Raw genomic sequence first — 27,882 nt, forward strand, 5'->3', positions numbered from 1 at the left:
CAGAGTACTGGACAGCACTGCTTTCCACCCGGCAAGTTCTGCTCTTTCCCAGGGCTGCCCTTGTGTCTGCTTCTCTCTCCTTCAAGGATATGAAAAAACTGCATGCACCTCAGACTGGGAACGGGGATAGGATTTACTTTGTCATTCTGGGGATAAGGTCTCAAACCTGTCACATGGCTTCATGGAATTATGGGAACAGCAAGGACTTTGATGTCAGAAAATCCTGGTTAAAGCTCTGCATTGTGCAGGTTTGGCAGATCAAACATTCTGAGCTGTGTCTCATCTCCATTGTCTTCCTAAATGCCACACACTGAAGCTGGGCGTGGCCGCTTCAACAGCATGAACTACTGTCTAAAGAGTAGAAGGGAAGTCAGGGGAGAGGAGCTTGGATCTTACAGGCAGGACCTGCAGCCAGACAGGCCAGCCACTTTCCATTTCCTGGGCTTTCACCAGACAGGGAACTTGCACAATACCTTCAGGCCCTGCATCTAGTTCCCTGTGGCCATGTGATGGAATCAACATCAGAGCTTTCCAGGAAATGAGGCTGGTCATCAGGTTGCTGTAAACAAGTAGATAAATAATTGATCAACTCAAATCTGTGTCTCCAAAGATCACTGATAAAAATGAGCCAGCCAGCCTTCCTCCTATTTCAAGAAAGCTTGGGTCTCCAGCTAAGAAACCAGATGCAACCGAAGAATCTTTTACTCCTCTCTGTACCTAAAAATCACATGCAGCTACCCGGTCCTTGTTCCACGTTGTTCTCGATAATAAAAAGGGTTCCCTCTTTATACTCTGGCTCAGATCCAGGCCACGTCCCAGAGCTTCCTGTGCTACTTCATGGGTCCCTGGAGCCCTCACAAAGGTGGTTTTCTCCTTCCCAATACCTTGTGCCTCTGAACCAGTCTAGCTTTTTCCTCTAGCTTCACTTTTCCTACAAAAACAATCTTTATTAATTTCATCTGGTTCTAATCAAACGATCCCAGAAAATGCCTCAATAATTTTTAGTAGGTATGAACTGAATTTTTGTTTTTGTTAGCTGAACTTTTGTATTTATCACTAGCAGGAATAATGCCACCAACAGTAGAGCACGAGATCACTGAAAGATCAGAAACTGAAGGCTAAAGATTTGTACTCCATGATTTTACAGCATCTTACTACGCAGATGGACAGTGACTGTGAAGGGGTATGTCGGGGGACTTGGTGAAGGGGGATCTTAGTAAACATAATGTTCTTCATGTAACTGTAGATTAATGATACCAAAATAAAAATAATAACAATAATAAACCCTTTTTTACCATCTGAAAAAAAAGATTTGTACTCCAGTTTCAATTCTGTTAGTCTGTACTAGTCACTAAACTAGGGACTGAGAACACAAAGAGACTTAAAACACATTCTGTTCTTAAGGAATTCATAATTTAACAGCACAAATAGGCAAGCATATACTACAGAGCAACGAGTGCAATGATGAGATTCACACGGTACTATAGGAATTCAGAGATGAGAGACCTAGTACAGACCAGAGCTGGAAAAGGGTGGAAATCAGAAAACGCCCCCAGGAGGTATTCCTGAGGGGTTCTTAAAAGATGAGTAGGAGCTGGCCTAGTAAAGGGGTACAGGCATATTCCAGACAAGGGGTCTTAAACTGGGGCAAAAGTGTAGACTTATAAAGTTCAGTGCTACTGCAGACTGAGACTCCAAGGGACTAGTGGTTACCAAAGGGAAGGGGGTAGGAGGGCGGGTGGGGAGGGAGAAGGGGATTAAGGGGCATTACCATCAGCACACATAATGTAAAGGGGTCATGGGAAGGCAGTATAGCAAAGACAATTAGTGACTCTATAGCATCTTATTACATTGATGGACAGTGACTATAATAGGGTGTGTGTGGGGGAGGACTTGATAATATGGCTCAATGTAATAACCACAGTGTTGCTCATGTGAAACCTTCGTAAGACTGTATATTAATGATACCTTAATAAAAAAAAAAAGTTCAGTGCTGCTGGCATGGAAGATCAAAGTGGTGGGCAAAATATGCAGAGGGCCCAGACATGCAAGCACTGGGTGTTAAACCTAACAGCTTGGACTATCAGTGGTTTATCAATGAACATGCTGCAGTGTACTGATGTATCGAAACTGTTTAGAGGTCAGAGCCTGATCAGTGTCTAAAATTTATTTCTCAACATGTATTAATTTTTTTAATACAATGAATTAAGCTAAAATGAGTCAACATAAGCAAAATGCATAGCATAAAATCAGGCCAGAGTCAAAAGACAGACTACGTCTACCAAGACAGGTAAGATCTGTTTGATGGTTATGTCAAACTATGCTGGGTTAAGATTTCACCTCTGCCATGGCTGGAGAGAAGTTAGGAGATGCATTTTCCTGCTAGTTTTGTCCAGTTTTTCCCAAAATAGATGCTGGAAGGGGAGTTTTGCCTCCTACTGCACTGCTCTCTCTTCCACTTGTCCTGCGCCACTGAAGAGGTTCACGTGGGGTAATTTGGACAGTCAACAAAACCCCAGGCCTAGGCTGCTTTCCCGGCTGCTCTGTCATCTAAGGGGAACCTGCAAGCAGCTGCCGAAGGCAAGGCCTTTAGGAGCGCAGGTGGGAAGAAAACCAGTGTGATTAAATATGGGAGAAAGGCAACTAAAAAAACAAAAATACTTTAGTATCTTCAAATTTTACCCTTATAGGAGTGAACCATTCTTATCCAATATACAGCACCACTGTAGAGGGATAGTGTTATAAAAACCACAGAAACTCTTGGCTGCTAAGGAACTGCATCCTGGCATATCTGTTTGATATAATTATTGCTGGTGTGTTTGGTGGTTAGTGATCAGGTTAGATCGTGATGGGTCAGTTAAGGAACTAACCCTTGTTCCAGTTTCCTAGTTCTAAAGAGGTTGTTCTGAGAGCAGGCTGTTTTAGGCTGGGATGCAAGAATGATAAATGAGAGTGGTGTTGATGCCCAAGGATCCTGTCCTGGACCCCGTGGTCACTGTTAAACTAGAACTGACACCATCCTTCCAGTTCAGATGAGGTGGGCCACAGCATACAACCAGACTAACTGCTCTGCAAAACCCATGCATAAGGTTGGCTCCAGGTGCAGGAGCTGTGCCTTCTTGTGATAGGAGCCCTCATTCCGTGTTTTCATCTGCAACTGTGGTCCTTATCCCCCTCCAGCACATGGAGGCTGGTAACTCCTACTATAGTTATCTGTCTGCCATCTACTTTGTACTTAAGACTTCTGTTTCCATTAGGTTGTAAATCTTATTATCCAAGTAGTACAGTCTGAATCCCTTCATGTGTACCAAGAATTCTTGCTCCATAGACACAATTTAATTCTGCTGCTGATTTTAAAGTGGGTAGCGAGATGGCCAGGTAATACATTTTCAATCCTAGTGATCCTGCGGCCACACACAGGATGGAACTGAAAAGGAGTCTAGTGGCTGCACAAGACTGAAGGAAGCTGCTGATTTGGTCCAGGTGAGAAGATTGTCTCTTCATTCCCAGGACCTTTAATTGAAAGGAAACAAAGGATGTATATCTGTCACAAATCCAGAGCTAAAGATACCTCAGGATGAATGAGTGGCATGGGTAGGCATGGGTGGGGGGCTCAAATCCCAGCCCACCCATTTAAATTACACGACTCCTCTTGGACACAATACCGTCCCTCCCCGGGCCTCTCAGCTAACAGTAAAATGAGGGAGCACCTGAAGTGCTTAAGTGGTTAACAGGTGTGCAATATTATCCTGAGGCTTTTCTCCCTAGATGGCACAGGAACTCAAGAGAAATAGTCCAAATTAATCTGAAGTACTCAAGTTCAAGCTGGGGAAAATAGTGGAAATAGATAAAAGTATAAAACAGGAAAGCTGGTGATTATTAGCGTGAGGACAAACAGTTGAAACTGGGACATTGGATGTGAATAAGACTGAAGTTAGTTAACAGGATCAAAGATCAGTTTAATGGTGTAAGAGTTAATTCTGCTTTGAACTGCCAGATACCCATAATCAATCTGGAACATTTCCTGTGACAGTTTTCCCATTTATCTACTTAGGAGTCCTTGTGCCTGTCCATCCTTCCCTACCACCCTACAGCCCTGAGGAGGTGAGCGATGAGGGTCAGCTCGGTACACTGGGATCCACAGAACAGCAGCAGGGGAGATCTAAGTATCCAATTTGCTTGCGATAAGGTAGGGAAAAAAAAATCCCCACTGAATCCAAACTACAATAAAGGAGACAGAAAGACATAAGCAAGTTTGAGTGAAATGTTTACATTTATATTGAAATATGCACTAAAACAGAATGAGTTCTACTAATCAATGGAACTTTGCCAAAGCAGAATCACCAACTTCCGCTGGGGAGGTCCAGTCGGCTAGCAGCAGCGGTCCCCAGGCAGGAACACCGAGGAGAAGCCTGGGAGACCCCACTCCAGAAAGCCTCCTTTCAAGAGACCCCGACCCACTTCTCACATGCACCCACGCAGATTTAGGAGCGGGGTCAGGCTCCTCATCTTCACATAGTTTTAGTTTCTTCTTCACTGCAATAAATATAAAATTGGCAATGCTAATACACCACAGCACAGACAGTATTTCAGGCTTTAGCGTAACAACTGCAAACAGTACCTAGGTTAAAAAAATAAAAAAGAGAAGGTTGGAATTTTTTTTTTTAACAAGAGACAGAATTCTCAAGAGCAGGGTGTGAGTTATTCAAGATTTGTTTTGTTGGGAGAAGGTTTCTGCCAAAGACTCAGATTTAGACAGATGCCCTCAACAGTCCAAACAGACTCAAGGCGGCGGCCAGACCACAAGACCACAGCCGATCTAGAACACCTGGGCAGCAAAACAGCATTTCTTCGATCGTCGGCGTCTGTCCTCAACCTGCCATGTTCAGGAAGTGCCCACAGAAATTGTTATAGTGCTACCACCGGCTGCCATCTAGTGTAGTGGGAATGGGCGGGCAAAAAAATTAAAACTTTCTGGGAGAGGAACAGAATAATACCTCTGGCTAGCTGCCTGGAAAGCTGGCCCCTTAATCACAACGACAACTAGGACACTTCACTTGGACAGTGCATTATATATATAGTGTAAAGAGAGAAACACAATGATTAAACACTAAGTTCTGTCACTGCAGCCAACTGGGATGTCAATCAAAGAAAAATGGACGAACACTTTCTGCCTAGAGCAGTACAAAGAAGGCTGGCAAGAAATGAAAGTGGATTCAGTATCTGCACACTGGCAACAGGGCAGACTTTTATTTAAAAGGCCAGTGGTTCAAATACTATTGCTCAAATAGCTCTTAGATATAAAATAGTAACATCCAAGGTCTATACACATAAGCAAAGGAACCGAAGGCCAGCTCCCAAAGGGGTATTCCATCCTCAGTCAAGATGGAAGCTAAGAGCACATGCTGCGAGGTTAACTAAGGGGCTGGTTTGGACCATACTCCCACCCTTTGACAAACAGGAAAAGACCTGACTAAGCAACTGTCTTTTCACACACAAAATTCTGGTTTAATTATTTTTCCTCCCTAGAACTACACCTCAGCTGTAAAACACATGTCTTGACAAACTCAAGAACCTGGGCTACTAAAAACAAAAAGGAAATTTTAATATAGTAAACAAGTTCAGTAAACACCATGTATATTTTCAAATGTTGTTAGCTAATGAAGACATGATAATACATACAGAAAAGTACGTATTTTTTTAAAAAAAGACAAAACCAAAAGAAGTCCTAGAAAGAGGCTTCACAAGGAAAAAAAAAAAACTCAGCCCAAGCTTTAGCCCTTTCAACCAGAAGTGGCTCTTATCACAACCCCCTCCTACACACAGAAGCACTGCCATCCGCCTTACAAGCAGGGCAGGGAACATATGCCTCAGTCACTGGGCTTGCAGGCTAAGCAGTCACTGCAGAGCACATTTTGATAGGTCACTTCAATACCCACCTGGTCCAGTTTAAAATATTTGTTGATCCAGTCTGTACATATTCCATAGGGACACTGAACAATAAACCACCTACCATCCTCTTATTTTTTAAATGGCAGTTCTTCTACAGAGCTTTTTTGAAAGAAAGTCTCAGATAAAGATACATTAAGAAATTCTGAACGTTAAGTAAACCTAGTACTTTTCTACTAAAATGGTGGGGTCAACATAGAATGTCTATTCTGAGGAGCAGCTTCACTTGTTTCCCGAGAGAGGCCAAATTTTTCTGGACTGATGTAATTTAGAAACTAAGCCAATAAAAAAATGAAATACATACCTTAAGATACTATAAAACTTGAAATAATGTCAGGCTATGGAATGGGAATAGTTCTGATTCCCCACCCCTCCAAAAAAGAGGGCCTGCAACAGGTTTTCAGGGAAAAACAAGCAAAACCAACCAGAACTCTGAATATGGCGAGCACCACAGACCTCATAGCACAGAACACCACACGGGCATGAGCTACACATCAGCCCTAACATGAGTGACTGGCTGGGGACTTACACTCCCAGCAAGAGCTCCCCAGTCAAAAACGTGTGAAAAGATCGCAGTGTCAACAAGGACTTAAAAAAAAAAAGGCGGTGGTGGCGGGGGTGATGGGGGTAACAGGGAGGAAAGGCTGCATGCGCGGGTCTATTACAGACATGACATTCAGCAGCGTAAAAATAATACTCTCCACAGAGTTCCCCCAATGGGGCAAAACCCATTTTTTACTGCTAAGCATGGGAACGATTAAGAGAGTGTCGGACCAATTCACTTGTGATGACAGCCACTCCCACATCTGAATGACACGCCCGTTCAATCTGAAGAGAACACTGAGAATACATGTGAGAAACGCAAAACAAAACCCAAAGGCTATTATGAATCTTAAAAACTAGAAAAACCATCTGTGTTAAAGCCAAACCGGTGTGACTCATCATTCTACTATATGACATAATCCATGGAAAGAAAGGTCAGGAAAAGAATCTTCATTTTGCCTAGTACGTAGGCTTGATGCTGTCCTAGGAAAAACAGTGGTAATTCAATGAATGTGTCACACACAAAACTAAAAAGTCCTCTTCTTGTTCAAATGAATTAAACAACATCTTCCTTGGCTAATTTTTCTCCCATGTCAAACCAACCTTCTATGTACAGGACCAATTTAAATCCCTCCTCCCCTTCAAACACTAGATATACACACCCGGGAACATTCTACCACGCAAAGTGCCTTAAGAAAGAGAAGGATTCTGTAGTGCCAGTGATGTAACTGATCTGAGGAAGCTGGGGTGCTGTTAACACTGATGGGAGCCAGTCAGGCAATGGTGGTTTGTTTCTCCTCGGGTGTTTCCTCCAACAGCTGCATGATCAGTTCATGGAGGGGTTTGCAGATCTTTGCGTAGCCCCCTCCTGTGAGATGCAGAAAATCAAACATGTCGTGGCAGGAGATGGCACCATCTGAGTGCACGAAGCCCCCGTCTGTGTCCAGGAGCTGGACGTTGGCAAGCTTGGGCAGGGAGGCCTTGAGGAGCTGGTTCACCCTGGCATTCTTTTGCCTCAAAGGGTTGGGCTTCTCACCTCGAGGTAACAAACCCTGGGGCAGAGCAGAAAAACATAGGAGTCACTTGTTGTCCTCTACTTACTCAGCGGGGAGCGGTGACTTCAGGTGTTGAAGGAACAGCTGCTCCGTTTGGTACTTTCTACACCTTTGTTCCCTAAACACTGGCTTAGATTGGTTTTACTGCGACTTCTCTGGCCACTCCCCCTCAGTTTCTTCATGAGCATCTCTTCCTCCTCCTGTCCCGTAATTGCTGGTATTCTTCAGGGTCTTGTCCTTTGCCCACTAACCCAGCTTTCCTCCTAGAGCTTCAGAACTGTACACTGAAACGTCCAGCTAGACAACCAAACCTGAATGTTAGAGAGAGAAGCACTCCCAACTCAACACATCCAAACGCAATTCATCACCTTCCCCCCAAACTATGCTCCTTCTGCACTCTCTGTACCAACTGGTCAGTCCAACATCCCTGCATCTCTCACCCCACATACCTTACCTATGTATCACTACTAAGCTTCTGCATCCTAAATCATTTTCTAATCCATCCTTTCTTCCAGGGAACTTATCACCATTCACCTCAACTAATATAAAATCTCCTGACAGATCTTCCTGCCTCCCCGTTTGTCTTCCCTTCAATTCACTCTCCATATAGTCATCAGAATAATCTAGCTTAAATACACATACATTTATTGATGCCATATGGAAACTACACTACTGACATGGGAAACAGTTGGAACAAATGCTGTCCTGGTGAATCAGAGCCACATAACATCTAGTAGGATAGAATAAAAATGTGTCTTAAATTTGTTTTTAACTTATATGTTATTGATCTGACATAACTTTCAGATAAATCAATGTCTGTCCTTCTACTACAGTAAATAAAAGCCTGTTCTTATATGGCAAGAACAAGGTTTTATCATCTCAAAAGGAGAAGTGACCTTTACCCATATCAATTCTATTACAAACTTGTCATACATCCCCAACCTTTTAGCTGGGTAATGGTAGCACACAGCAAGGTAGTGGTATTTAGGTAAAAAATGTTCTCCTACAGGGTATGTTGAGGTCTTATTTCACAAATATTGATATTCTGTAGGTATTCTACAGAAAAAAAAAATTATGCCCAAAGTACTTGTTTGTGTCTGTTACAAATTTTTTCACAAAATGCTGGGGCCTCGATTACCCATTTGTTGTGACTGTATCATTCCAGAAAAGAATTACAGAGAACTATGATTCTGCTACCTTAGTCCATCTCCCATCCTTGCTGAGCACCTAAAAATTCCACAGATGAGATTAATCCTAAACCCCAGTTTATATGACTGTTGAAAGTATAAGGCTCTGCACCTAGCAGTTAACAAAAAAGAACAGCCCCCACTGCTGACACATCAGAGTCTGGTTGAGATTTTAGACAGTAAATATATGGAAATACCACAGCTGTCAAAGTCATGAAAAATGAGTAAGCCTCCAGAAAAGGGCCCCACTCCTACCAGGATTTTCAAGAAGAGATGAGAAAAGCAGCTTATGTATTTGCACAGAATTTTCCAATAAACGAATATCAAGGGTATGCATGTGATTTTTTCCCCCTAATAATAATTGATAATTGATAATATCAGGTTAAATAAAAAAGGAAAGTACTATGCTCCAAATCTCTTCACCATGTAACTATTTTGTTTCCTTTTCTAATTGCATATATATATACATTTTTAAGTAGTCCTCAGTTTAGTTCTAAATATGTTTAATATTCAGAATTTTCACTTACATCATAAATTTCTCTTCACTGTCGTGTGATGGGTGCTATTGTACTCAATGACTAGTGTAATCATTCTCCCACAGGCTTGACTATTTAGGTTACTGCCAATGTTTTATAGTATTGCAGATAACACTCATGAACATTAAATTAAAGTCGTGTTGAAACGAAGTATTTACGGAGGATTTAGTCAGTGATATTTCAACAAATGTTCTAAGCACCTCGCTATACCAGCCACTGGACCTCGTAGGTGCCTCCTAACTGCAGTGCAGCCCTTCTGGAATAAGGCTGTATATAAACAAGCACATCAACAGGTAAATTAAATAAAACATCATAACTAGAAAAAAGGTAAGACCTGACTCCCCAGCATCTCTAAGATAAAATCCAAACTCCTAACACGGCAAACAGATCTCTACATGACCTGGCTTGGGCTTTTTCTCCTAACCATCACCATTCCCGAACTTTGTTTGCCAACAACCCTAACATTCTTCAACCACCCTCCTTCACTCTCCCAACACAAACATCATGGATTAGCCTTTGGTGATTTTCTTTTTCTTTTTTCCCTATAATGCCTTCTCTTCTTTCCTTTCATAATCTGTCTGGGGGCCAATGAATTCTTTAGAACTAAACTCAGGTATCAACTTTTATGTCTAAAACACCCCTTGTTGTGCCCTTAGCATACAGTATAAACCACACGTACTCCCATTAGAATAAAGTAGAGTAATTCCCTGTATATTGCTACGTCCATCTCTGGGCTCCTTGAACAGGACTATGTCCTATTCATTTCTGTATCCTCACAACCTAGGATAGTGCTTCTCATAAAAGAACTTTTATGAAAACATACACTTTTAGTTGGGCTAAGAATATCTGCAGGTAAACTTTTACACTGAAATAGACAGCTGTTTATTTCTAAGACCAGGGAGACTGCTTTGGCTCTACAAAGGATTAGACTTTCTGTCAGGAGTAAGACAACAAAGTGCCCATTTTCTTGCTGATGGAGCCTCTGATGTTTTAGAGATTTCAAAGACTTTAATAAACACACCATCTTTCACATACTAACAGTGGAACAGACGAGCACACCTAAGGTAATGCTAACCCAGCTCCAGTAAAGAGAGACTCAGGACTAGAACAAGTTTCATGTGCAATTTTTAAAACTACCAGAAGACAGTTAAAAAAAAAAAAAGGCTACCTGAGGCAATAAAGAGGATTTCCACTTCTAAACAAGGATGAATAGATAAAGGATGACCCCACAGCTGGTCTCGGAAATGAGGAGATTGGTAAGACAATGGGACACATCGGAGAGGAGCTTCTCGGGAGTACCCTCAACTGCTTCCACCTGAAGATGCTCTGTGTTCATGAATGATCACATTTCTAAAGAGATTCCTTACCTGACCTCATGTATCTCAGTCTCCACCCACCCCAAGACTACATACCAATACAATAACTTTGGCCTGTGGCTGCCTTGTGTTGATAAGTTGTACGATGGCCTGGATCCCACCTGCTACTTCTTCTGCTGTATTTTCATGGTTGTTTGTTCCTACCCAGACAACAATGACCTAAAATCAAGGGAAGAACATAAAAGGGAAAAAAGATAAATACCAGGAAAAAGGATTGCCCAATATCTAGATGAAAATCTTATTTCAAAAATCAAACAAGGACAGAAGTTCTGTCTCAGATGGTGTTGGATAACTTCAACTGGGCAACCACTTTACAACAGTGATTTAGTCCTCATACATAGCAGAATAAATTCCAAGTAGATACATGCTTAAGTGGAAAACTGTACTAGGAGGAAATGAGTGAATTCTTTCATCACTGTGGAGTTGGAAGCTACTATCTTATTTAATATCCAGAAACTACAAGAGATAATTAAACTGTATAAAATGTAAAACTTGTCAGTCAAAAAATATTAAAGTGAAATCTAAGAAACCTGGGTAAAACACCTGCAACTCACATCATAAAGACTCCTTGATAAAACTACTCAAGGGAGTATCGTCGATACAGACAGACAGTGCATGCAAGCGTCAGCGTCACTCGGGTGGAGGCTGGATGCAGTTTTAACAAGTTTTTCCCTTCTGGAAAAAAGAATTTACAAGGTGGCTGTCACCTAGGGACATACACCTTAGTATGTGACCCAACAAAGTAGCTTTCCACTCTGTCACGGAAGAGAGGGACATGGATGAGTCTTTCTATTAGGAAGGCAAAAATGAAAATACTTTCAACTAAAGCAATTGTTAACAGGGGCTCAGCTTTAATTTTTTTCTTTGGGGTTGAAAAAATTATACACCATGTGCCAACTCAACATTTATAATGTGGTAAGATCCTAGGTATACGCATATGGTGAACATTTGTTCACATCTGCTTCAAATTTTCTACAGAAGAACTTGCGGGCCTTGGTTATCGATTTGTTTATGGTTTAACGATCCGAAACTAACTTCCTGAAGTGAACCAAGGCCCTGCTCCCGTGGCCCACTCCGAACAGGCTGCCCCTCATGCTGCCTCGGGTCCACAGAACAGCACACACCTCATTAGCATCAAAGCTCTCCCTGGAGCTGAAGGAGATAACTGTAAACATTACAAACACAACCCAAGCAAGCAATACCCTGATTTCTTCATTAAATATATATTTGGAATGTTCTTAAGCAATAAGGGTATCACTTATCCTAACAGGGCATGAAGCAAAGAACAATAGTGAAATAATGCTTTATAGAAGCATGTTTTTTTCTACTTGCAGTTTCAGATAATTTAATTATCTGAAGAAAAGACTCAAGATTAACGATATTCTTTAAAAATAAGTTTCATTTCACCTTAGGTTTAATATTTTCCAGTTCTCCATTCTTTAGTCTCCATAAAACATGTCTTGTTGTATCTCCTCCAATCCCAAAATTCAGTGCATGAAGTGGGGAAAAAAGCTCTCGCCATATCTAAAAGAAGAAAACGATTTATTTGAGCTAAAATTAGCAGGAGATAAAAGCCCTCGATTGCAGGGTGTGTGTGTGGGGGGGGCGGGGGTGTCTGAAGTAGCAATGCCCATCTTCAGTGTTCAAGTCTAACACTGGAGATGGTGCACCAACTGCTGCTCAAACAGCTTTGCATGTGCCAATGTCTAACTTGGTCCTTAATGCCGTGTTAGGTCTCAGCTCAAGAACTGGGCCACAACTCAACCCAATGCCCTGATGCCCCTCAAGAGGTGCCAATTATAATTAACCTGCCAACTCAATAAACCCTCCTTTCCCTTAATTCAACCATTTAAAGGAAGAGGGTGAAGCAGAAACACAAGGTGAAGAAATTCAGAGTGTGGGAGCCAAAAAATAAAACTATCTTCTCGCGCCTGTTTCCCTTGGAAGAATGCCAAGCCTTGAAAAAAAAAAACTGGAACAGCTCACTACAAAAATACACAAATTAAGAAATGGTAAACCACAGTAAGAATTGAGACTCACAACAAGGAGAAATATAAATGAGCAAATACAGTAAGACAGTAAAATACAAGCAGAAATGCAAATCATGACTACGACAAATATAAACAAATATATTGTGATTCTGCCTTATCATTCGTTTGCTTGGCACAAAGAATCCCACTACGTAGGTCTGATTTCCCTTATATTCTGACCTGGGGCTTCTCTCAAGTGTCATGAGTAAGTCTACAGGTCCAGCTCAGAGTCAAAGTCTGTGTACGACCAGCGGATTTGCGTCAGTGGCCAGAACCACCCTTCACCCCCACCCCCACCTTTACCTCATACTGCTGCATTAACTGCACCATGGAGTCCCCCACAAACAGGACATCAGGCTCTTTGTCTTTACAGTCCAGGACAAATCTGTTGTGCTGGTTTGAAAAAGAGAAAAATTAGGAACTGGCACGTCTTTCCTTATGAGATTTCCTGGCCTACCAAAACAGGTGTCCAACCAGTACTGTTGTCAAGCATTCTAAACGGCTAACTTTCTCTCCACCCTCCCTTACCACACTGAGCATTCTAGAATTTCAGATATACAGAAAAGCTGACATACACATTCTCCACCTATAGTCAACCATACCCTTTCCCCATGTCTGCTTTATCTGTGTGTGTGTTTGCTGAACAATTTGAAGGTAAGCTGAAAACACTGTGATTCTTCGCCCTTAAATATTTCAGCATGTACCTCTACAGTTTAAGAAGTCGCCTTTAAAATCACAAAATTAGCACACCTAAGAACATGAACAATAATCCGTAACATCTAAATTCAGTCCTATTCAACCTTTCCAATTGTTCCAAGAGTTGGATTAAGTATTCTGCTTCTCAACTAGGATCCAATCCAGAGGCATGTATTTTATTTGGATTTTTAATGGCCTCTGAAAATGTCTACTATGAGTATTCAGTAATGTATGTAATTATTGAGTCACTATGTTGTACATACGAAACCAATAATGTGTATCAGCTATATCCCAACTTATATATACATCAATCATCTGTTAACCTGCAAATGTTGAGACATCAGCAAACTAGGACTCAAGCCTTTTTCAGTCCAGTCCAACTTTATAAGCAGTGGTGACCCAGTCCTAAAACACTTCTCTCTACTCTAAAGGCACAAGACACTTTTTAAAATAGATTTTACCTGTCAATGCTACAGGACACAGTTCAAGTTTTTATATTCACCCCTGAAATAAATTAACAGAATGCCGAATGAATGTTGTTTCTTTCTCTCAAACTCTACGGTATTCAATTATGCTTTCCCAAGAAATTAAGGGAGAGTTACTATTTAAGTATTTGTCTTGATACCAGTACAAATGATACTGCAGTGAAACTGAGATATTCATCTGCTACAGATGAAAATACAAAGATACCTATGGAAATAATTTGAAGATTCATTGAAACAGCTCCTCTCTTAGGGTGACAGGATTTGGGACAGCTTTTTTCCTTGTGTAAATCAACTGTTTTACCCTGCAGGGAAAAGCTGAGCCAGAAGAAACCCTCAGCTGAGAGCGGGTGTGCTTCCACATGTCACGGCCCTGCTGCAGGTCCTATAGTGCCAACGGCCTCAACACCCACAGAGCAGCTTGGGATTTAGACTCTGCTCTTTTAAAGGTTCTAGTATTCTACATTTTCTTTTTAAGTAAGTATAAAAGCAGTTGCACATAGGCAAAAATCTCCTGAATATAAACACGAGCAACTTCTTCATGAACGCATCTCCTCGAGCAAGGGAAACAAAAGCAAAAATGAACTCATGGGACTACATCAAACTAAAAAGCTTCTGTACAGCAAAGGATACCATCAACAGAACAAAAAGGCATCCTACAATATGGGAGAATATATGTGTAAACAACATATCCGACAAGGGGTTAACATCCGAAATATATAAAGAAGTCACACGCCTCAACACTCAAAAAGCAAATAACCCGATTAAAAAATGGGCAGAGGATATGAACAGACAATTCTCGAAAGAAGAAATTCAGATGGCCAACAGGCACATGAAAAGATGTCCCACATCACTAATCATCAGGGAAATGCAAATGAAAACCATAATGAGATATTACCTCACACCAGTAAGGATGGCCAGCATCGAAAAGACTACGAACAACAAATGTTGGTGAGGATGTGGACAAAGGGGAACCCTCCTACACGGCTGGTGGGAATGTAAGCTAGTTCAGCCATTGTGGAAAGTAATATGAAGGTTCCTCAAAAAACTAAAAATAGAAATACCATTTGACCAGGGAATCCCACTCCTTGGAATTTACCCAAAGAATACAAGTTCTCAGATTCAAAAAGACATATGCACCCCTATGTTTATTGCAGCACTATTTACAATAGCCAAGATATGGAAGCAATCTAAGTGTCCATCAGTAGATGGATGGATAAAGAAGATGTCGTACATATACACAATGGAATACTATTCAGCCATGAGAAAGAAACAAATCCTACCATTTGCAACAACATGGATGGAGCTGGAGGATATTATGCTCAGTGAAATAAGCCAGGTGGAAAAACACAAATGCCAAATGATTGCCCTCATTTGTGGAGTATAACAACGAAGCAAAACTGAAGGAACAAAACAGCAGCAGACTCACAGACTCCAAGAAGGGACTAGTGGTTTCCAAAGGGGAGGGGTTGGGAGGGTGGGTGGGGAGGGAGGGAGATGGGGATTGAGGGGTATTATGTTCACTACACATGGTGTGAGGGGTCATGGGGAACACAGTGTAGCACAGAGAAGGCAAATAGTGACTCTGTGGCATCTTACTACACTGATGGACAGTGACTGTAGTGGAGTGTGGGTGGGGACTTGATAATATGGTAAATGTAGTAACCACATTGTTTTTTCATGTGAAACCTTCATACGAGTGTATATCAATAATACCTTAATAAAAAATTAAAAAATTAAAATAAAAGCAATTGCAGCAGGTTTGGAAAAATGGAAAAGATCGAAAACAAAGACTTTGATCCTACCACCTTAAACCCAGTACCTATTATCATCTTAGGGTATTTCCTTCTTGCCATTCTTTCCCATGCTTCTCCTCACCCTTGCAGAGTGGCTTTGGAGACAGAAAAACTTACATTCAAATTCTAGCTTGTCTACTTTCCAGTTCAGTGACTTTAAGCAAGTACCTAATCTGAGTCTTGTTTTTCACATCAGTGGGCAAAAGAGTCGTGAAGATGAGTTTCCTGAAAGGGACCCAGCTTCTGGCAGGCACCCAGCAGTTCTTCGATAAATATCAGCCATTGTAACTGCAATGAACGTTATACCAGAAGTATTTTTCTGTGTAGCTACAGAATTCTCATAACCACAATTTTTAACAGCCACATAATATCCTACTGAATGCATCCACTGACACCCGTTTTTTTAAACTTTCTCCTATTAATAGATTTGCCAGTAGCCTCCTATTTACTGTGATGAAGAAATTTCCATGTATTTCTTTACATTTTAGGAATTCTTAAGTCAAAGGGGATTAATACTTTCATGGCTCTTGAACAGATTTCCAAAGTCTTAACAAAAAAGGGCTGTATCTATACTCAGCCCAGCAATTTCTCAAGACCTGGGATTTACCATATTCACACTGGATATTCACATTATTCTCTCCCTCACCCTCCTTTCTCTTCCCATTGTTTTCATCTGTACTTTTTGGAAACAAAAAGTTAAACACTTCTTGTCATATTTACTGAGATACTTATCAAGCAGTACCTTGAAGATGTTTTCATTGATAGTGTTAACAAAAAATCAATGCTTCATCTGTATCATTTGCTGCAAATATTTTCCTTAGTTGGCTGCTGAACTTTCTTTTACTGGTTAATATGTTTTTATATGACTTGTACTAAATGTCTACAGGCAAGTCTTTCGGTATTATCCTTAAGAAAACATTTTTTTTTTAATGGAAAATAACAAACGCACACAAAACCAGAGAGAACAAACACCGCAGTCAATCTCCTCGTTGCCAGCTATCGCCATCATCCCACTATGGCCACACTTCTTCAACCGCTCCTCAAACTACTGCCCCACCCCATCCTTGGATTATTTTGAAGCAAACTGAGGATACAGCATCTCGTGTATAAATATTTCAGTAACCCTTATGAGATTTTTAAAAAAATATAACCCCAATACCAGTTTTACTCACTCCAAATTAACAGTAATTCTTTAATCTCAACAAATCACCAATGTTTAAATTCAGTGTCAAAAATTTTTTTCTGTTCTACAGTTTTTTTTTTATATCAGGGTCTGGTTTATCTCTTCAATCCCTTTTAATCTACAGGTTCCCCGTCGCTCTGCCACCATTTACCAAATAAAATTTTTTATCTTTATTATTTTCTTTAGTAAAACAAAGCTGATTTTATATAACAGGACCTGTTATATAAAATGGCACACCATCAAGTTATAAAAAAATTCATAATTTCTGATTACAGTTCTAGTTGCAAATGATAATGAGAAAGCATTCCTGGTAGCTTCCAAATAGCTGAGGCTATGAGCACATGCACATGGAGCATCAAGTCTGTGATGTTGGGATGTCCAGTGAGTAGAACCTAATTTCAATACCATTTGCATTTTGTAAGGAATATGATTGGTTGGCTTATAGAATTCCCACTGTCTGGATTTTGTTGATCACATTCCTGTGATGGTTATGGTGAAATGTTCATCTGTTCTGGGTTTTTCCTGATAGGCGGTAGGTAAGTCTAGATTAGCATTTGATATTTTGGCAATACTTCACACACAGGTAGTATTTTTGATGTTCTGATCTACAGAGGAGTCGCAAAGATAGAAGAGTATTCCCACACACTTCTCTCAGCTTCCTCAGATGTTACATCTTATACAAACACAGTGCATTTGTCAAAACTAAGAAATTAACATTGGTAAATACAATCAAGTGAAATTGTTTATTCACATCTCACCAATTTTTCAGCTTATGTCTTTTCTGTTTCCAGAATCAATCCAGAATATCATTTTGCATTTAGTCTAACCACATCTTCTTAGTCTTTTCCAGTATAGGACAGTTTCTTGGTCTTTCCTCATCTTTCATAATCTTGAGACAGTCAGTCAAGTGTTCTGTAGACTGTCCTTCAATTTAGGTTTGTCTGATGTTTCTCATGAATGGATTGAGGTTATGATTTTTTCAGAAGACTAGCATGCAGTGATGGGCCCTTACTGTATCTTATCAGTGGGGTACAGGATAGCAATACAACTTTTTACTGGTGATCTTAACCCTGGTCAATTGGTTAAGGTGTCTGTCAGGTTTCTCCACTACAGCTCATCTGTGAACAAACAGGGTTTAGGGGGTACCAACCCACTATATAGCTGAAAATTTGCATATAACTTTGACTCAAAAACTTAACTACTAATAGCCTCCTGCTGACCCAAAGCCTTACTGATAACATAGTCAATTAACACAGATTTTGTATGTTGTATGTAGTATATACTGTATTCTCAAGGAAGCTACAAAAAAGAACAAATTTAAAATCGTCACAAGTGTCCAAAATTTTTCCAATATATTTATTGAAAAATATCCACATGCAAGTGGACCCACACAGTTAAACCCACGTTGTTCAAGGGTCAGCTGTATGAAGTTATTTTTCCTTTCCATACTCTGTTTCAAGTGAGACACAAAATACAGCACACTAAAGGAGAGGGGTGTCAGCAAATATGTGGTTCTATGTTAATACCATCAAAGTAATTTACAGGGTGTTACTTTAACACTATACAAATCTAGTTTCTCCAAACTTAGTGCACTGATTTAAGTATTCATCAATGAATCTTGCCTACAGTATTTATTACTGTTGCATTCTAATGACGATTTTCTTTTCCCTCCTTCCTTTCACATATATTAAAATTATTCTGTAAGGAAAATTTTTCCCTTCTCCCCTATTTATTTATTCATTCCATCATTTATTTATAGCAGAATGGATTCGTGAATATTTATTTTATCCTTTGAGTTATAAGCCAATTAATATCATTATTTATTATGTTATTCAAATTTTCCAACTTTGCACTCTGGGTGCTCTTTCAGGTTGGCTCCAAGTGGTCAAAGTTAATGCCACCAAGAAGACAGAGTAACGTCATGTATCTTCTCTGGGCTGCACCAAGGACCTATCACTTCAGTGATGTCCCTGCAACCCATCCTTTTTGACCTTTCCTGAGTACTTCCTTGCTTTCCTGCACTAAAAGAGGCTCCAGCCTCATCTTTTATTTCCTTTTTTCCAGCTATAGAATCAATCATTTATCCAAGGAGCCCGGGTTCCTTTCACTGGAGAACTGTATTTAAAAACCACGACCTGGGCATATATAGTTTAATATTTAGTAAACTTAGTCCTTCCATATTACACGTTTTTAAATTTTTAGAAAATATTCATAGTACATTTTTCTTCCATTTGACTAATTTTTTTCTAGTCAGTGCTAATTATTTAAAGCCTGCTAATTTATGCCAGGAACAACAAAGCCATCTAGTTACAGTACCACTTTTAATAAAAGTTATAGATGACCTAAATGTCCATCAATAAGAAAATGGACAAATCCTTGTGGTATTTTCATACATAACAACAGAATACTATGTACAGAGAAAATGAATAAACTATAGCTACACTTTTAACATGTATGATATACTATGGAAAAATAATTCAGAAAGATATTTACAAAAAGCTTAAAAACATGCCAAAATACTACATATATATTGTTTAGATTTTATACCTATATATAAAATATAGATATATGCATATGAATACATGGGGGAAAAAATACCGAGTTTAGTATACGGGAGTGAGCAAAAGGAGGTAGGAAAGAGAAGGAAATGTCGTCAATTCTGTTGGCAATGTGTTTTTTTTTGGGGGGGGGGCGTAGGGTAGCGGATGGGAATTACACAGATGCTTAAAATATTTCCTAATACTTTTTTAAAGATATAAATGAACTAGGAAGATTAAATAAGAATAACCAAGTAGTTGATCCGCAAGAACAGTAGGAAAAAACACTACTACTTAAAATAAGCTAGCTGATAGAGTACTTTTTAAGTCTGGAAAGAGCATACTACACAATTAGGAAGAATATAATCAGAATCACTGAACACTGAAACATGAAACTGGGTACTTATAACCTCTTAGGACTTATTACTTCAAAGAGTGCAATACAACTGGAAAGAAACGTTAAATATAGTTACAGTTAAGTGGTAAGTTTACTGAAAAGAAGCTAAGAATACTAAATAAGAAAATAAACTGCTAAAAAAAAAAAAAACCCCCCAAACCAGCAACCATCAAGACCATGGGCCACCTTGAAGGGATTCCCACTTGCTAATCCAAGGACAATCTGAGCTTCAAAAATCACAGTGGATTATATCCCACTGAATAAAATTAGGACTCATGAGTCTATACTATAATTGGTTTAGGCCGACACCATCTTAACCAAGTGATCAAAGTTAGTATCACCAATGAGACAAACCAGGATTGTGTGACTTCTACGTGGTGCATCGAGGACATCACTTCTCTGATATTCCTGACAAATATGCATAACCTGAATCTTGATTATGAGGAAAAAATGGCAAGCCCAAATTGAGGAACATTCTACAAAATAAATGGCCTTTATTATGCCAAACTGTCAAAGCCCATGAAATACAAGACCAAGGAATGTTTCAGATGAGAGAACAGAGATGACGACTGAATGCATCCTGTGATCCTAGACTGGGAAGAAGATTGATATAAAGGACATTATTGGGACAACTGGGGAAATTTGAATATGGTTTTTGGAATGGGCAACAGTAAAGCATCAATGTTAAATGTCTTGATTTTAAGAACCATACAGTTATGTAAGAAAATGCCCTGAATTTAGTAGGAGTAATGGGGTATGGCAACTACAAGTTACTCTCAAATGGTTCAGAAGAAACAGCATGCTGGCATAACCATTTACAATAGACACAGAATAATCAGGCAGATGAGACAAAATGTTAACAATTAGCAAGTCTGGACGAAGGATAAAGGGGGTTCTTTCTAAAATCCTTCTAATATTTGTGTAATTTTGAGATTACTTCAAAATAAAAAATGCTTAAAAAAATACCGTAGAGACATTGCTGTCTTTTAAGATGAGCAGAGGGCAACTGCCATGTTTTCAAAATATTCCTCAGTTCAATATTCCTAGTGATTAGGCTTGACATTTCCAACATTAGATTTTTATTTATAGTAATAAACTTGTTGACCATTACAAATGCCCCTTGGCAGCTGTGGTCAAAAAACTCTGAAAAAACTGAAGAGACTCCTTTCATGGGAATAGTGCATACACACTGCCTCTTACCTGAGACATCCATCTGTCATCTCCTTGAATATCTTCCGCGGCGTGTGGAATAGCTGCTGGGTTTGAGTCTCCTTGGCTCATTCTACACCTGAGGGGAAAAATGCCCAAGTCATGTTTCATTCATTAACGGGAATGTTTTATTCGTTACCACTGACTTAAATTTTCACATCAGGTTTAAATAAAAATTTAAGTTTAACTCTGGTTTTGCCTAGACACAAAACAACTGGAGTTTATTTTCAGCAGAGATGAGTTCCAGGACATGACTGCTTAAGCCCCATAAATATCCAGCATAACTAAACTTCCAGATAGATTTGAATATCATCTAGGAACAGTGCATTACAGTAAAAAAAAGTCTGCTCCAAGTATATACCTTCCATCTTTATTAATTTCTCATGATTACATGTTTTTAATACAAGTACCAAATGACACAAGGAATTAAGAGACTTACAGGCCAATGAAATCTACATTTCAGCCTTTTAAGCTGCTAGAGCTACACACTGAACAATTACTACAGCAATGATTAGAATCCACTGGTTACTAACCATCACAGATTACTGTATTAACAACTGTGATAAAACTAGAGATAGGCTTTGACACTGGTTTCTGACAAACATTTATGAGGTGTTTTATTTTTGATGGGTCTCCACTAGAAAATTTTATCAACGATGAGCCCAAATATAGCATCTGATAGTGAAGGAATGAGTGAAATTTAGAAAAAAATCAGAAATGCTAATCTTCCAAAAAAGATAAATAAGAAACCAGACTTTCCAACCAACTATGGAGAATACATACTAGAGACATTAGGCAAATGCAAAGAGACACTAATCTGCGGCTTTGTGGTTTATGGAAAGGGAGGCCATTCTATCTCTTTCCTTGCCTTGCCAACCTCAAAATACAGCTAAGCTTTTTCTTAGAGAGAATTGTTATATTCATCCAATAAGCATTTACTGAGTAAATAAAACATGCTGGATCACCAAGGTAGTAGTTTTTGAGAATCAGAAAGTAATGGCCCTGAAACCTGAAAAATTACTGTATTAATGAAAAGTACATGACAGAAACAGTAATTTTAACACTAATTATTCACACAAATCATCTCAATTCTAAATGACAGTAGGTCTAAAAAAAAAATCAGGCTCAGGGTTTAAGACCGTATCTAACTAAAAATGCAAAATACCATCTACATCCTAGGTACAGATCTTCCTTGACTTATGATGGGTGTTACGTTCCAATAAACCCACTGTAAGTGAAAAACATCATAAATTGAAAATTCATGTAATACAGCTAACCTATCGAACATCACGGCCTAGCCTAGCCTGTCTTAAACATGTCCAGAACACTTACATGAGCCCACAGTTGGGCAATATCATCTAATACAAAGCCCGTTTTATAATGACGTGTTGGATATCTCATGTAATTTACTGACTACTGTACTGAAAGTGAAAAATGGAATGGTTGCCCAGGGACAGATGGGTGTGAAGTGTCAGAGTTGTTCACCCTTATGACCTCATGGCTGACGGGGGGGTGGGGGTGGCTCGCTGCCCTGCCTGCATCACGAGAGAATCTCACAGCGTATTGCAGGCCCAGGGAAGACCACAATTCAAGATTCAAAGTACAGTTTCTGCCGAATGCATATCGCTTTGGCACCATCCTAAAGTCGAAAAATCATAAAGTTGAACCATTGTCAGAGACCACCTCTATATTTGTCTTTTCATTACTGTAATTTTCAACTATGAGAAAATAATAGCTATGTATAAAGGACTGTATATGCTGTTTTATATACACCACCTCCAATAATTTAGATAATATACAGAGTAAGTCACCTAAATTAGGTTTGCCTAATCGAGTAAAGTCATATCTGGCCCACTGATGACAAAGCAGTTCAAGCTGATGCCCTAAAGGGGGCCTTATAGCTAATTATTTCAACCGAAAGACATATACTACATGGTGCTAGAATCATCGTGAAATTCATGAACTGGGAAGACCGCAAGGTGAATTTGTATAGTCGTAATCAGACCATGCTATCTGTTTGGCATTTCACTGAAAAAGGTATGGAAAAATTAAAAGATAAAAGAAAAAGAAAAAAATGATTAAACAAATTAAAATGAACAGCTATATAGAAACATCTCATTTTGAGGTTTTGCTTTTGTTTTTAAACCAATAAAACATTCCTCATACCTTCTATAAAGGTTTCTTTGGGTCTCAGTTCAATTCCAGATTAAAATCTGGCCATTCAGGTTAAATCTGACATGGCTCTTAATAGTTTTCATGTAAAAAGTACTTTTAGTCCCTAGTGATCAAACAGCTCTACGGACAAGAGGCTACCAACTTTTCCTTTTTTATGGATTTCAAAACAGCTCCATTTTCTACTAACTGAAAAAGTCTATTTCCTAGCTCTTAAAATAGATTTTTAAAACCCAATCACTTCATTAGCTTGTACTCATTTATTTTCCTACCTGGAGATTAACACCTAACATGTTAGATGTTTTTGAGGCAAAAGTTAGCCGGCACAGAGTTAACTGAGAGATCACTACTAAAAAGGAGAAACAAAAATCTGTCCTACTGACACTATATATGATTACATAACTGAAACTATTTTTCCAGGGAGTGTTCAAAGAACAAAGGTGACAAACTGAGAATACGAAATGTCTTCCTAATAATATGTATTCAAATACATCCCTCACCACTTAAGAACAAAATGCAGGCACTTCAACTTCACTTCAGTTCTTGGGACACCATGTTCAGTTCTTGTTGAAAACCTTAAAAAGAATTTTGGCCAATCATAACAAAAGTTGGTCACAGGCCCAGAAGGGAGAATATAGTTAATATTCTGCAACATCGTCTATGTAGACAAATAGTAACTGCACTAGTTAGGGTGAGGATTTAATAATAGGGATAACTGTTAAACCACTGTGTTGTATAAGATTGTGTATCAACGAGACTTCAATGTTTAAAAATCCCTACAGTATTAAAAAAAAAAAGTTTTTTAACCAACTGGAGGGAGTCTAGAGGAAAGGAGCCAAGATAGTGAGAAATCTGAAAACCTGTCGTATTAGAAATACTTGAAAGAAATGGGTATGTTTATAATCTGCAGAAAAACTGGTTGGGGAACAGGAAGACACGACATAAATAGCTGTCAAAGTTCTCAAAGATACGAGGAAGAGATCTAAGGCTTATTTTGCATGTCCCCAAATAGGAAAACAGAGCCACTGGACAGAATGTAGAGTGAGACAGATTTCTAACACATATGACTACAAAATAGAATGCTGTCTCTTAAGGTAGATTCCTCCAAAGGAGACTCAAAAAGAGAGGCCAGGTGAACATCTAATAGGTAAGCATAATGTGAACCAAAGCATGTAAGGACTGGTCCAGATTAGTGGGGTCCAGACACTTCCAATGCTTCAGAATCTTTTGAAACGCACCTCAGTATATGTATTATTTGTTAATTAAATAAGCTGTTGTTAATCTGTATATTAAGTATTAGTAAAGCTTATTTTGTCCTTTACATAAAAAAATAAATGCAAAAAGAGAAGTTCTAAATTATGTCCTGTATTTCACTGGATCATCTTGTGCATCCTGGGGAAAGGGTGCCCATACTCTACTTTCAAGACCAATGGTCTGTAGGGGCTCTTTAGATCTATGATTCAGTTAACAAACTTGGCTTTTCAGAGTTCCTCCCACAGATAAACAACTGATCTAAAATAATAATTGCAATAAGGATTTATTAAGAAGTTACTATTGACAAGGCACTGTGCTAGGAGCTTTGTTATTTAAATAAAACTGAAGCTCAGGGAGTTTTAAGGAACCCACTCCCTGATAGGAGAGCTGAGACTTGTACTCAAGGTGACACACCTCTAAAGACTATTACTCTTTAGTAAAGGATGTTAGGTTCTATGTAGAAGACTATATTAAGCAATAATAAATCCTAATTTAATAATCCATTTATATCTTTTACTACTACTGCCCCAATTTAATGGCATTTTTATAACCTGAGCAAAATACTTTCACGTCAGTCATAAATTTCTTCATGGGCAAAATGAAAAAGCCATACAGAGAAACTAGGAACAAAACTTATCTGAGGCAATCAGGCAGGTAGAACTGGAGTAGATCATAAAGCATTCCCAATTAGCTAGTCTTTTTTGTTGCTGGTCCTTAAACTAGGAATACAAGGTCAATCTTCCTCCTCTACAAGGGTGAAGTTTGTAAGCAAAACTTTCTTTGTGCTTTCAGGGACTTGGGTTTGTATTCTTTTGCCAAATCAAAATCTTATAATACAAAGTAGCTATCAGTTTTACTGATGCCCATGGCTTGGTATCATTTTTTAACAGCAGGTGAAGTAAAACCCAACCACAAACCTATGCAATCTCTTCTTTTAGAATCCGGCTAGAAATGTACAACCTAGGGGACTAGGCATTGAGGAGTCTGAATAATCTGAGAGTTAGATAAAATAGGTTTGTATTCTTTACAAGAAAAACGACGGATGAAGCACAAGCTATCCAGAGAACAGCCTGTGGCAGGGCACAAAAATCTGAGAGATTTTGGGTTTCCTGTTCCAGGTGGAGAGCAATATTGTACCTTTTGATCACAAAGAGGCTCACTTAGAAAAACCCAGTACAGCAGAGATAAAAAGGTCAAAAAGCCAACAGTTTTTTGTTTATGTACCAGGAGATGCTTTGTCTATTAAAACGAGCTGCTTTCCAGGAAAATTTGGAGTAAGCGACTTGCACAGCATTTCCCGATTTTCCTGCATTTTCTATCTTCCCTATTAGCTTCAACTTTGACAATCTAACAGCAGAATTTCCAGATGCTTATACCAGCATGGTGTAGTGCAGTGTATCTAAACAAAAAACAGTTCCAACAAAGAAAGAAATTTTCAAGCTGAGGAACCAGGAAGCACATGGAGGGAGAACATCGCACTGAGAACGAAAAGATTTAGAATGTTTCCACTCTGACCGCAGACTCTTCATTTCGTTTCAGAGGCAGTTGGTAGGGTTATTCTTAAGGGGAAGGCAAAACTTATCCTGAATACCCTGCCTCACACCTGGCAGGGGAATACACTGGTGGGCGGGTCTCGGAGCTCCAGCACTTCCACAATTTTTCAAATGTCCAAGACGACAAATTAGAGCACAATTTCCTACTTCTCCTCCCCTTCTCCCCCACAAGGAGGCAACCCTTACATCAGAACAATGTGCCCTGGAGAAGCATCTAAAAAAAACCAGGCATACCCAAAGCAAAGGCAGATTCAAATGCTCAGGGGAGACAATCCTCTATTCTCCTTCCTTTTTCTCCAAGCCTTTAAAAGTGTAGAAAATGGGTCCTAGGGTGGGTCCAGGTGATCTTCCCTTTCTCTGTGGGTAAGCTCTAGAAAGAGGCCAAAGCTTCAAGTGTCCAGGTTTCTTAGCGTTTGTACACAGACTATGAAGAGCAAGGCTGGCCTGGGAGCTATGGAAAGCAGAGTGTGAGTCACCACGCAACGGCTACAACACAAACCTGTACGCCAGAAGGTCCTGAGCTGGTCCGTGGACACCGACCAGGAAAAAGGCACCTAAGGGAACCCGGCCACTGGCAGGTTTAACTAGCTGGTTGGCCTTGGGCTAATCACCCACCTCGCTGAGCCTCATCTCTAAAATGAGGCGCTGGACTGGATGGCCCTCTAAGAAACAGTCCCTTCGGAGTCCTGACAGTCTACGGATTTCTGGGTACATTAGAGGAACCGGAGAAGTTTTTAAAGAGTTGGAATTTTCAACAAAAGGGGGAGAAGGGGTACAGGCAACCAAAAAGCAGAGCAACGTGGTTCGGGCCCACGTCAAAGGCCTCTCGGGCCAGAGGAAAGGGGACAGGGGGGCCCGAGGAGCGAGCTGGGGGAGGCTGGGAACAGGGGACAGCTGGGGCCCGAGGCCGAGGACCCGCCGCGGGCCGTACGGGCCGCAGGAGGCCTCGTCCGGGGTAGGCGGGCCGGGGCAGCGGGCCCGCCTCCCTGTCGTCTCCCGGCGCTGGCGGCAGGCCGGGGGCGCGGCGCCGGGAAGGGCTCCACGGGGCAGCGCGCGCGGCGCGGGTACCGACGCCGGGAGCGCGCAAGGGGCGCACGCGGCCCCCAGGCCCGGCGGGTGGGGGAGGGGAGGTCGCGGGCCTCTCACAATAACAAACCGCAGCCCCTTCCAACCCCCGCCTCCCAGCCGCCGGTTCCCCGCACCCAGGATGCGCTCACTCAGGCAGAGGGTCCGCGCGGGCCCCAGGCGGCTGCGGCGTCGGCGGGTGGCGCGTCTGCTGCTCGCTCAGACCCGGAGGCCCCGCTCCCGCGCGTCCCCTCCTCGGGCCCCAGCACCAGCGGCAGCACCCCCACTTCCGGTTCCCCTGTCACTCAAGCCGACGGCTTCCGGAAGTCCCGCCCATCCTGCGCGGCCGCGACGCGCCTCGCCCCTAGCCCCTCGCCGCTCGCCACGCCACCTTCCCTCTGGGCGGGCTGGCTGCGGGCGCCCAGGTGTCCACCCCGCAAGGCTCCCGGCTTTGTTCTCTCTCCGGCCCTCTTGTTCGCTTGTAGTCCGCGCGACCCGAGCCCCTAACTTTGCCCCGGCCGCAGGCCTCAGTGCTGCGTTAACGTCCCCGCCGTCTGGAGGTGGCATTTAGGACAATGTGGCGTGACCTCACACTGACGCCATTCCCTTCCCGCCCAGCCAACCTGGCTTCCTTCTCCACCCCGTGGAATAAACCACGTTGCTGCGAGTGGGAGGGTAATAGGGCCCCAAGGTCAACGAGGCCGTCTCCTACATTGATGAGTGGGATTCCTCTTTCTGTGATGAATGTACGGATTTGGGGGGACCGCCTCTTAAGGGGGTGTCGAGGTTGGGGGGGATAGCGAGGCACAGAATTCCTTAACAATCCGTCCTGTTAGGGGAAGACGTGTATTTACAAAGCCAA

The 27,882-nt window shown here is 40.8% G+C and overlaps 1 protein-coding gene across 8 annotated transcripts; it reads right to left on the minus strand.

Moving 5' to 3' along the window:
- Window positions 1-4,254: 4,254 nt before the first annotated feature.
- Window positions 4,255-27,583, minus strand: PAFAH1B2 (platelet activating factor acetylhydrolase 1b catalytic subunit 2). Of its 8 annotated transcripts, none has more exons than XR_012132738.1 (7): window positions 27,173-27,575; window positions 20,968-21,055; window positions 12,980-13,069; window positions 12,054-12,170; window positions 10,683-10,805; window positions 7,155-7,544; window positions 4,255-4,536 (listed from the first exon to the last, which is right to left on the minus strand). XR_012132738.1 is itself a non-coding variant. In XM_036992721.2 (7 exons), the coding sequence occupies exons 3-7, from the start codon at window positions 21,046-21,048 to the stop codon at window positions 7,266-7,268; spliced, it is 690 nt and encodes a 229-aa protein (XP_036848616.1). In that variant the 5' UTR covers window positions 21,049-21,055; window positions 26,190-26,406; window positions 27,173-27,578; the 3' UTR covers window positions 4,255-7,265. The 8 variants fall into 8 exon arrangements, 6 of the variants coding, with proteins under 6 accessions (XP_036848616.1, XP_036848615.1, XP_073095842.1 ...); XR_012132737.1 differs by having other exon boundaries at window positions 4,255-4,621; XM_036992721.2 differs by adding an exon at window positions 26,190-26,406 and having other exon boundaries at window positions 4,255-7,544; window positions 27,173-27,578.
- Window positions 27,584-27,882: the final 299 nt, after the last annotated feature.

Source organism: Manis javanica, chromosome 6 (genome assembly GCF_040802235.1).
Source record: "Manis javanica isolate MJ-LG chromosome 6, MJ_LKY, whole genome shotgun sequence".
Taxonomy (NCBI): domain Eukaryota; kingdom Metazoa; phylum Chordata; class Mammalia; order Pholidota; family Manidae; genus Manis; species Manis javanica.